General features: G+C 39.5%; 1 protein-coding gene across 1 annotated transcript in view; it reads left to right on the top strand.

Moving 5' to 3' along the window:
- The window catches only part of LOC134355680 (NAD(P) transhydrogenase, mitochondrial-like), an 83,183-nt gene that overhangs the window by 54,994 nt on the left and 15,856 nt on the right, over window positions 1-12,333 (top strand). The window contains exons 15-18 of the mRNA XM_063065954.1: window positions 2,974-3,207; window positions 5,277-5,437; window positions 6,543-6,722; window positions 10,414-10,573. Coding sequence (XP_062922024.1) covers window positions 2,974-3,207; window positions 5,277-5,437; window positions 6,543-6,722; window positions 10,414-10,573 — 735 coding nt within the window. The remainder of the gene's footprint in view (window positions 1-2,973; window positions 3,208-5,276; window positions 5,438-6,542; window positions 6,723-10,413; window positions 10,574-12,333) is intronic.

Genomic DNA, 12,333 nt, shown 5'->3' with positions numbered 1-12,333 from the left:
CCCGGAATAAAAGGCTTACACTTGGCACCAAGACATTGTGGTATTGGATGAATATTATGAGGAAGAACAATGCACGGTGATAACCATTTTCTAAATTGAAACAGATGGCTGCTTTGTGCAGAAATTTGACAATAGAGTAAGTTAATAAATTTCATTATGTATATCTGATTTGGGCTTTTAAAACAACCACTCCAAGTACTTTTAGTATGAACAATAGGTATAATAATTCCAATTTATGATTGGTTGCAAAATCTGAGGAAAAATGGATAATAATTTTACTGAAGTTGTTAACTAATGGGTTTTTTAAAATAATAGGAGCATTTGCTTAAAATGTTGTTAAATCTTTCCCTGTAATGCAGTAATTTCATTGTCGGTGTAATTAGATAAACGAGGTTTTTTTTGCTACCAAGGAGTTCACATATTTCACCTCTTTACTGCTGGGGAAATAGCATAATCATTGTGAAACTCTCCATCTTATTGATATGGACTAGCTGTAATAGTTTTTTAATGGTACCTGGAGTCCTGTAAAAGTTGGTATCTAGACAGCTTATGTAACTATAGTAACGATGACAGAAATACAACACATACTTTGCTGTGTTAGAAACATAACACCATGGCCTTTGGCTTTTTAGAAAATACTTTTCTGGAAATGTCACTTTATAAATTAATGTTTTGAAATGTATTTTTGGAATTTTATTCATTTTGTGCAGGGTAGCAATTTATTTCCCCGCGGTTCCCAAACATACTGTCATCAATATCAAAATTCAGTACAGCTGCCAAATGTAAGAGCATAATCTAGACTTTTGCATTAAAATAGGCCACTACTTAAACTCACTCACATACAGTTGCATAACTGATTCTGAAAACTGGATTAAAACGCAGCAGAAGATAAAGAAAACTGACTTTTCCTTACTTTCATTGCTTGGCTTTATTTTAATTTGTTTCACTAATTCTAAATTTCCTTTGCTTCATTTCATTTATTTTCCCCCTCTCTCTAGATTTCCATGTTTGACCCTGCTCATTCCAAACTGAGACAGAAGCTCTGAGTTGCTGTCTGCAGATACACAGTTAGACGGATGGAACTTTAGACCAGGAAGGGAATGGGCAGGATAATGTGTTGTGACTTTGAAACCTTGAGGGGAGGTAGATACATTCAGAAGCTTCAGAAGAGAGATAAATGTCTGGACAATTTTAATGTTTAGACCGTTTCTATACAAGTGTGAAATAAAAACACAAAAATGCTGGCCACACTTTGCTAGTCAGAGAGCATCTGTGGAAAATGAAACAGTTAACATTTTAGTTCAAAAGAAAAACCAAACCTAGTAACTTGCTGTTTTTCTAATTTTTTTTTTCCTTCAGTTACTGCCAGGGTGATATAATTGACGACTTCAATGCTTTGGCCATACTGCTGGAAGTATACAGTTTGTAGAAGTCGTGCTTCCCAAATGGGAACTTGGAAGATCAGAGAGAAAATAATCTCTCTGCATCTCGCATATCATTTAATCTCCAGCTGAAGAACCCTTTAGAAAAGTGGTAAAATTCCCGTGTGCTAAACCAGTAAAATGGAAACAAAAGAGAAAAAGAGATGCCTGATTTTAGTGTGTTGTTGTCAGATAATAGCAGTCTAGGATTACCACGTGGTTGTGGAGGTTTCTCTTATGTAAACTGATGTTTGTGTTGGGGCAGCATGGAAGAGAAGGAGGAGGAGGACCAAGGAAAATTGGTAAATTATTATTGTCGCACACGAGGTACAGTGGGAAAAACTCGTCTTGTATACTCCTTAAAGATCTTTTCATTACAACATTACATTGGGGTGGTACAAGTTAGGATAATAATAATGCAGAATAAAGTGTGAAGAGTTACAGAGAAATTGCAGTGCTGGTAGGCAGTAAGGCATAAGATCATAACAAGATTAATCATGCGGTCAAGAGGACGACAATTTAGTAGGTGCTGGGCCAGATTGAAAAGTTAGGGTGCCGGGGCCCAAGGCAAGGGATAGCCTGGTTCAGCTTGCTGTTCCACTATGTTTACTCGGCTCTGCACTGAACTGAAGGGACTGAGGATGGACTCTCTTTATGGACTTTGCAGAACACTGTTTGCTTGCGTTTGTTGTTTGCCTGATTTTTTTTTCTCTCTGCATATTGAGTGTTTTGTCGTTTTTTTCAATGGGCTCATTTGGGTTTCTTTGGTGGCTGCCTATAAGGAGTCGAATCTCATACTTTGAACCTTTGAAGAGTCTACCTATCGTGGTCTCATAACAGCTTATCCAAGGTCTTACAACAGCTGGTTAGAAGTCGTACCTGAGCTTGGGGGTACATGCTTTCAGGCTTTTGTATCTTCTGGTGGATGGGATGGGGTAGAAGAGAGAATATCTGGGTTGGTGGGATCTTTGATTATGCTGCCTGCTTTACAGAGGCAGTGAGAAATATAGACGGAGTCTGGGGAGGGGAACAACATTGTGTGTGTGTGTGTGTTGCTTTGGAATTCCAGCATCTGCAAATTTTCTCATGTTTGTGGAGGGGAGACATGTTTTTGTGCTATACTGTGCTGGTTCCAGCTCTGTTTGAGGTTTCTTGCAGTCATGGGCTGAGCAGTTACCATACTGGATCGGATGCTTTCTATGGGAAGCGATACAAGTCTTCAGAGGTGGGATTGTAGAGGCAAGATAAGAGGAATACTGAGTTATCTAGTTGTGGAATGTTGAATTTGTATGAATATCCCAACCTTTGGAAAGTGAACTCTTCCTTCCTCAAGCTAGTACGTATGTGATCAACGCTGAGTCTTGATAATGTTAGAAATGGGCAACAAGAGATTCTGTAGATGCTGGCAATCTATGTTATCTGTTAATGGACATGTAATTGGATGTAATAACCAATTGAGATGGGCAAGGATAAAGATTTGACAAATTTTTGCCATAGCTAACAACGCTGGTAAATATTCCATCTTTTTATAAATGCCTCTTTTATGTCTTAGGTCTCACCATTGCCAAACGCATTGAAATATCTGACCTTCCCCAGCTGGTTGCTGCATTTCATAGTTTGGTTGGCCTGGCAGCAGTGCTGACCTGTGTTGCTGAGTATATGATTGAGTTCCCACATCTGGATACTCACCCTGCAGCTAATCTGATTAAGACAGTGGCTTATCTGGGCACATACATCGGTGGTGTGACATTCAGTGGTTCTTTGGTGGCGTATGGAAAGTTGCAAGGTAACTGATTTTCATTTTATACTTAAACTAAATGACCTCAATTTGAGATCTTTTATTACAGCTTTCTTTATGACATTATTGGATAAAGATGAACTCAGTCTTAAAATGGATCATATATGAAAAATAAACCACAGTAATGCGGTTGCTGAGTGTGAATTTTAAAAGTACTCAGAGCAACAAGAGTTGGGACAATTCCAGACATAAAATGATTTTATATCCACTAAGAGCTTTTGAAAACTGCAGCTCCTTGATTGTCTGGTCCGGTACTTGCCGTGCAACTTGAAGGGACCATAAGATATAGGGCAGAATTAGGCCATTTGGCCTTTGAGTCTGCTCCGTCATTTCATCATGGCTGATCCAATTCCCTCTCACCCCCAATCTCCTGCTTTCTCCTTTAACTTTTCATGCCCTATCTAATCAAGAATCTATCAACCTCTACTTTAAACATACAAGAATTACTTGATTTCCACAGCTGCCTGTGGCAACAAATTCCACAGATTCACCACTCTCTGTCTAAATGGACGTCCCTCTATTCAGAGGCTGTGCCTTCTGGTCTTAGACTCCCCCACCAGAGGAAACACCTTCTTCACATCCATTCTATCGAGGGCCTTCAAATTTTGGATAAGGTTCCAATGAGATCCCCCCTCATTCTTCTGAATTGCGGAGAATGTAGGCCCAGAGTCATCAAATGCTCCTCTTATGACATGCCTTTCAATCTCGGAATTGTTTTTGTGAACTTCCTTTCAGCTATCTCCGATGTCAGCATATCCTTTCTTAGATAAGGGGTCCAAAACTGGTCACAATACTCCAAGTGAGGCCTCAGCAGTGCCTTATAAAGCCTCAACATTACATCCTTGCTTTTATATTCTAGTACTCTTGAAATGACTGCTACCATTGCATTTGCCATCCACACCACTGACTCAACCTGTAAATTAACCTCGGGAATACTGCTCGAGGACTCCCAAGTCCTTTTGCATCAAAGATTTTTAGTTTTTCTCTCCACTTTAAAAAATAGTCCACATTTTTATTTCTTCTATCAAATGCATGACCATAAACTTCCCAATACTGTATTCCATCTACCACTTCTTTGCCCATTCTCCTAATTTGTCTAAGTCCTACTGCAGCCTCTCTGCTTTCTCAACAATACCTCTCACTCCACCTATCTTCATATCATCCGCAAACTTGGCCGCACAGTCATTAATTCTGTCATCCAAATCATTGACATATAACAAGAGAGAGTACCCCTTTGATCTTGAAGGTAATGTGTGCACTCAAAAGGTAACCAAAGTGCTTGGAAGTACAGAAGTACTCATTTAAAAGATTGCAGTTTCCACTGATGGAAAGTGGCCAGCTTTCACAAACAGCGTAGGAGATGAAACATGCTGCTTAATCATAGCAATTTTTAGGAGGAAATTGAAGAAAAAGATCTAGTAATGTTTTCTTTGGCCAGTTATAGAGATGAGAATTTAGTACAATTATTGAAGATAAATATCTGTAGCAATAGTGAAATAGACATTTACGGTTTAATCTGGTCCTCATCATTATTACTATCAGTCAGGCACAGTCACAGACTTGTTATTGTGATTAGAAATTATCCTACTATCTTTTCCACTGAGAGGTGTCAACTTCCTTCATGAAATAAAGTGAAGAGGCTTGTTTTCGGAGTGATCTTAAAGAGATGCGTACAGAGAGAGTCTCTTCAGTCCACCGTGTCTACACCAACTTTCAGCCATCCACTTTACATTAATCCTATGTTGAATTTAGTTTTTATTCTCCGCACATTCTCTATTATAACTCCCCCTCAGTCTCTACATTCATTAACACACTAGGAGCAATTTACCTACCAATCTGCACAAATGTGGAACGTAGGAGGAAACTGAGCACAGAAAGGAATGCAGTCAGCGGACAGTGGAAGTGGTCAGAAACACACACACACGCACACACTCACACCCGCCCCAGCTGGTCAGGATTGAATTTGGGTCTCTGGAGCTTAAGTAACTCATTAAGTAAAGTTCCCTTCAGGATTACAAAAGCTTCATCCAATTTACCAATTAACTCCTTGCTTGTAGGTTTACTGAACTCGGCTCCACTTATGTTACCTGGCCGGCATTACTTGAATGCTGGGTTACTTGCAGCCTCAGTGGGTGGAATCGTGCCATTTATGCTGGATCCCAGTTACACCACAGGCATGACTTGCCTACTAAGTGTCTCTGCTCTGTCAACAGTCATGGTAAGAAGGTCGCAATTCCCTGTGTTTCTTGGACAAACAGGTATCGATTATTTACTTTCAAGCAACATTGCCATAGCTGATTTCAGTTGGGTTAAATTGAATAACATAGAAGATATCCAGTAGTTTTGTAAACATAAAATTGTAAGAAATAAATTCAGTTCGTCAAGTTGGGGCTTGGTACTTATTTATACCCCATAGTTTTCTTCAATTAAAAACACACAGTCTTTTTAACATAGTGAAAAATCAGATGATTGTTCATGGCAGTAAAAGCAAAAGTCTGAAATGTCCAGGGTCGTAGCAAACATCACACTTTAAACCTCATGGAATCAAGTTTGTGGAACAATAATCAAGAGGCAAACAAAATATTGTACTCCAAATCAGTAAAGCATAAATCAGATGAAATTAGTATTAAATGAAGTATAACATGTGTGTGGGCACGTGGCCAAGTGGTTAAGGCATTGGACTAGTGACCTGAAGGTCATGAGTTTGAGCCCCAGCCGAGGCAACGTGTTGTGTCCTTGAGCAAGGCACTTAACCACACATTGCTCTGCGACGACACTGGTGCCAAGCTGTATGGGTCCTAATGCCCTTCCCTTGGACAACATTGGTGTCATGGAGAGGGGAGACTTGCAGCATGGGCAACTGCTGGTCTTCCATACAACCTTGCCCAGGCCTGTGCCCTGGAGAGTGAAGACTTTCCAGGCACAGATCCATGGTCTCACAAGACTAACGGATGCCTTTAAGAAAATGTGCTGTTGGTAGCCAAGGTTTGGTCACAAGAATGAAACATTCATAATAAGTCAATATTGAATTGGGGTTAGATGATGAAGGCTGTCTAGTCAGTCAAAGTACTTGAGCCTTGAAGGTGAGGCATTTCTCTGATCTACTATTTACACCATCTATGAATTACGACAAGAAGCATAATGGGTAAAGGACTATATTAGAATGAATGTAGGAAACTTTGTTTTAAGGAGTGATAATAGATATACAAGGGGTAATGGAGGCAAAATCCATTTTAGTGAGGTCATGATTTGTTCTTGCCTAAATGAAGGTGGCGATAAATATTATCCTATTATAATGCTATTCTGTCCTATTTTGTGTCCAGGGTGTGACTCTAACAGCAGCCATTGGTGGAGCCGACATGCCTGTTGTGATTACTGTGTTAAACAGTTACTCTGGCTGGGCCTTGTGTGCAGAAGGTTTTCTCCTGGACAACAATTTGATGACGATTGTTGGTGCTCTAATTGGATCTTCTGGTGCTATACTGTCCTACATCATGTGTGTGGTAAGATTTTAATAACTCCAAGGCTTGATATATTTTTAATTTTGAACAAGGAATGTGGAAGCACTAGGCTATGGAAAAGTGGGTTTACGTTCTCATTCTTGTGGATCAGTGAATAAAAGGATGCTTAGAATATGGTGGTATTCTAAAAACCACAATTTTAAAGGCAAATCACACCAAGCTAATGTTGGTATATTACAGACTGAAGTGGGGAATTCCCATTTTGGGAATAAGGAACTGGCATAGAAATTAAACACATTTTTGTGACCTTGCATATGGATGAACACAAAAGCCCTACTGGTAGTCTTGGAAAATTGCGGGCCTGGAATAAATGAGGAGCAGAAAGAAATTTTGCATTATTTTTAAAAGGCAAAATTGGTAAAACTAGTTTGACTGAAACTCAAAAGTAAAAACTTCCAGGATCTGAAAATTTGTATCCCAGGGTATAGAAAAAAGTCACAATGGAGATGGACATTCTTTTTAAAGTAGAGTTTCTTTTGTAAGACATCTTGGCTCTCCTACCCAGTTCTAATTTAGTCTTTCACTCCTCTCCTCTCCCCTGCTCTGCTTTGAACACTTTAAACCCTTAGCTCTTCTACCCAGTTCTAATTTAGTCTTTCACTCCTCTCCTCTCCCCTGCTCTGCTTTGAACACTTTAAACCCTTAGCTCTTCTACCCAGTTCTAATTTAGTCTTTCACTCCTCTCCTCTCCCCTGCTCTGCTTTGAAAGCTCTAACCCCTCTACTCTACCGTCAGTTCTGATGAAGTGTCCCTGACCCAAAGGTTATCTTGCTTCGTCTTTGCGTAAATACTGCTTCACTGGCCAAGTTCTTCCAGCATATCTTCTTTTGTTTCAGTCTTCAGTTTTCCATAGATATATTGATTCTTTAGCTGCCGGGTGCAGGAATTGTTGCGTGAGGAGCACTTCTGGGCCAATAGCCTCTAGAATGTAGAAGAATAAGAGGCCTGTGACCAGTGGTGTGCCACAGGGATCATTGCTGGGTCCATTGTTATTTGTCATCTATATCAATGATCTGAATGATAATGTGGTAAATTGGATCAGCAAATTTGCTGATGATACAAAGATTGGAGGTGTAGTGGACAGTGAGGAAGGTTTTCAGAGCCTGCAGAGGGACTTGGACCAGCTGGAAAAATGGGCTGAAAAATGGCAAATGGAGTTTAATACAGACAAGTGTGAGGTATTGCACTTTGGAAAGACAAACCAAGGTAGAACATACAGGGTAAATGGTAAGGCACTGAGGAGTGCAGTAGAACAGAGGGATCTGGGAATACAGATAGAAAATTCCCTAAAAGTGGTGTCACAGGTAGGTAGGGTGGTAAAGAGAGCTTTTGGTACATTGGCCTTTATTAATCAAAGTATTGAGTATAAGAGCTGGAATGTTATGATGAGGTTGTATAAAAGCATTGGTGAGGCCGAATCTGGAGTATTGTGTTCAGTTTTGGTCACCAAATTACAGGAAGGATATTAATAAGGTTGAAAGGGTGCAGAGAAGGTTTACAAGGATGTTGCCGGGACTTGAGAAACTCAGTTACAGTGAAAGGTTGAATAGATTAGGACTTTATTCCCTGGAGCGTAGAAGAATGAGGGGAGATTTGGTAGAGGTATGTAAAATTATGATGGGTATAGATAGAGTGAATGCAAGCAGGCTTTTTCCACTGAGGCAAGGGGAGAAAAAAGCCAGAGGACATGGGTTAAGGGTGAGGGGGGGAAAAGTTTAAAGGGAACATTAGGGGGGGCTTCTTCAGTGGTGGGAGTGTGGAATGAGCTGCCAGACGAGGTGGTAAATGCGGGTTCTTTTTTAACATTTAAGAATAAATTGGACAGATACATGGATGGGAGGTGTATGGAGGGGTATGGTCTGTGTGCAGGTCAGTGGGACTAGGCAGAAAATAGTTCGGCACAGCCAAGAAGGGCCAAAAGGCCTGTTTCTGTGCTGTAGTTTTTCTATGGTTTCTCTGATTTCATCAAAATATTTGAAGTTCTTAAGTGGTTTAACAGAATACATCAAGATTGATGTTTTCAGTGTGTGTGATGTCTGGAATTAATGGTCACACTTCCAAAACATGGGATAGACCATTCATGATTAAGATGGGATAAAATGTCTTCACCAAGAGAATTATTAATCTTTAGTTTTCTTTCCCCAAGAGGGCTTGCTCACTTGCTGAATATATTAATGTTACATTGATAGATTTTTGGACAATAGGGAGTTGAAGGATATGAGAAAGTATCATTGAAGCAAAGGATCAGCCATGATTTTGTTGAATAGCAAAGCCAGCGTGAGTGGCAAAATGGTCTTCTCCTGCTTTTATTTCTAATGTTTTCAGATTTACTTTCATGAAATGTGCATGAGTTATGAAAGATCAGTGCATGTTAGCCATGTAATATTTTTAGTGTATAGCTTTCGTATCTTAGTTGTGTCATTGACTGTTTAATTCCAAACCACAGCTAAATTGAAAATGTTAGAGAAGTATATCAGTAATCTACCCTCAGTAGCCACTTTACTAAGTACACCTAATAAAGGCCACTTGCTTTAAAGGCTACTTATTCCTTAATACAAGTATCTAATCAGCCAATCATGTGGCAGGAACTCAATGCATAAAAGCATGCAGACATGGTCAGGAGGTTCAGTTGTTGTTCAGACCAAACATCAGAATGGGAAAGGAATGTGAGCTAAGTGACTTTGGTGGAATGGTTGTTGGCACCAGATGAGTTGATTTGAGTATCTCAAAAACATCTGATCTCCTGGGGTTTTCATGCACAACAGTCTAGAGTTTACATAGAGTGGTGCGAAAAACAAAAAAAAAAATCTAGTGAACAGCAGTTCTTTGGGCAAAAATGTCTTTTTAATGAGAGAGGGCAAAGGAGAATGGCCAGACTGGTTCAAGGTGATACAACAGTAGTGTGCAAAACAGCATCTCTGAACCTTGAAGGAGGTGGACGACAGCAGCAGAAGACCATGAACATACAATTGGTAGCCACTTTATTAGATGTGCTAGTGAAACACTCCGGTTCCGCCGGCTGCATAGGTCTAGGGAAGACGTTCTCCGGCCTCGCCAAACGTGTGAGATTGAGGTGCAAAACCCCAAAACCCTCAGTTTGTGTGAATGCTGCGTGATTCGTTACCCTGTTACAACTCAGTACCACAAAATCACAAACAGTGCACCACATACAATTAAATGATTTAGCTTTATAATTAATTTAACTAAAGGGTTAGTAAAGAAAAAGCAAAAAAAATGGTCCCATTTTAATGAAACAGTCTAATGTGCACAAGTTGGAGCTCACGGTTTCCCCTTCGCCGATCCTCCTTCAATCTCCCCAGGCTTCGTGGAATCATGGCCCCGCTCCAGGTCAAGTCCTACGGCCTCTTCTCTCTGGCGTCTTTCCCCCTTCATCTCCTGCCGAACCAAAGACCCAGCTCACCCCGGTGTCAGACACACAACACAAAACACACTCCCTTCATTGGATGGCTCTCATTCCAAAGCACCTGTTATCTCTATCCATAACCCAAACACTGCTTCTGCAGAAAGACCATTACGTAAGAAGTGAAACCTTTCCCAGGGTGTTATACTAGGTACCTAATAAAGTGGCCACCGAGTGTATATGTATGTAAGCAGTAATGTGAAACTCCCATGCTTTCTTCATACCCACATGTCTTGGCACTGTACTTCTCAGGCCATGAATCGTTCATTACCCAATGTTATCTTGGGCGGATATGGAACATCATCCACTGGCACAGGCAAACCCATGGAAATTTTGGGAACTCACACTGAAGTTAATGTGGATCAGGCTATTGAAATGATCAAAGAGGCTAATTCAATTATTATCACCCCAGGTAAGAGCCTCTGAAACTGTTGATCTGCTAATATTTTAATATAAAGGTTGAAATAGATATTAATTTCTTCTTGTTGATTTAAATATAACTACATCTGGAAATAATGTGTAACAATCATTCATCATGACTAAACATGTACTTGATTAATCAGTTTTTAAATTTACCATTTGGATAAATTCTTTTTTTTTGCATTAAATGCTATTTCAAGCCAAATGTTGATAATGTAGAAACGTCATTTCTCTAGTTGGATAACATCATTGATAACATCAGGCAGTTTTGGAGGAAAATAAAGGTAAGTATGATAAATGTAATACAATCAACAATTAGCATTATTAATTTTTTACATCTGGATTATTACATAATCACAGCAATTCCCTTGACTCAGTGGAGTAGCAATGTACAAAACAGCTTTTGATTAGATGTCAAAATTATGAAGGTTTACAGAAAATGAGTAACTCTGTTTACACTGGCAGATAGATTAGTAGCCAGGGGATACAAGTTGAAGAGAATTAGCAGAAGAATCTTAGTATTTGTAGACTACTCTGCAAGCCTTTTCCAATTTTTTTTTTGGTAAAAAGCATTGAGCCTTGATTTGTTATAGCAGAAAAATTAATGACCTTTGCCATTTGTTAATGTTGCTCTTAACTTTAATTGCAGTGGTATTTTACATGATGAGTTGACGAATATGTGAACCAATAATGTCACACCAAGTATCGCAAATTCAAGTGAATGGTTAAGTAATCAGATTTGCATATTGTCAGAATGTGAAATTATTAACAAAGTGTAAGTTAGCGTAAGTAATCTTGATGCCAAATTAAAGATCAAAATCTAATTTGAGAGTGCAGGGGGGATAAAAGATGGGGTGGGGTGGGGAGAGAGAGAGAATGCCAGAGTGATTGACAGTTGTTAATACTTTTCAAATCATTAAAAGTTGACCAAGGCTGAAATAAAGGCTCATCTTCTGCAAAGTTTAGGAATTCAATGCCACTAAATACCTTACATTTCAATAAAGGGTCAGAAATAAAGTTGCCGTATTTGATTAGATTAGATAGATACTTTATTGATTCCGAAGGAAATTACAGTGTCACAGTAGCATTACAAGTGCACAGATATACAAATATTAGAAGTGAAGTAAGGAAGAATAATAGGTAAGTTACCACAAACAGTTTAACAGGAGGGGGTTATCACTTCCCCGGCTATAGGTTAACTTATTATGGAGCCTAATAGCTGAGGGTAAGAATGACCTCATAAAGTGCTCTTCAGAGCAGCGCAGTTCTCTTGGTCTATTACTAAAAGTGCTCCTCTGTTCAGCCAAGATGGCATGCAGAGGGTGAGAAACATTGTCCATAATTGGACAATTCATAAAGTTAGTAGACATCCCTTAAATGGGGGAATTCCAAAGTTTACATCTGTCTTCTAAATTTAAACACCTCTTAAGGGTCCAATAAGGACAGACTGTACACCATGAATGGAAGTAGAGAGGGCAGAACGACCTTTATGTACAAGTCTGTATATCGTTGAATGTGGCAGCAGAGGTAGAACAGGTACTGAAGAAGGCAGAAAGGATGCCAGTCTTCATTAACTGGGGCCTAGAATATAAGAACATGAATATCCTGCTACAACTTCATTAAAAGTTTGGTTAGATACAAATGGAGAATTGTATACAGTTCTGTCATCACATAACACAAGGAATGTTTTCTATGCCGCAGAGGCTGCAGAGGACTGTGTCTTGTCTGTTCTCTGCATCATCAATACCGCTC

The sequence above is a fragment of the Mobula hypostoma genome, chromosome 13 (assembly GCF_963921235.1).
Source record: "Mobula hypostoma chromosome 13, sMobHyp1.1, whole genome shotgun sequence".
NCBI lineage: Eukaryota > Metazoa > Chordata > Chondrichthyes > Myliobatiformes > Myliobatidae > Mobula > Mobula hypostoma.
The sequence above is the reverse complement of the archived record's forward strand: the minus strand, read 5'-3'. Positions and strand labels throughout refer to the sequence as shown.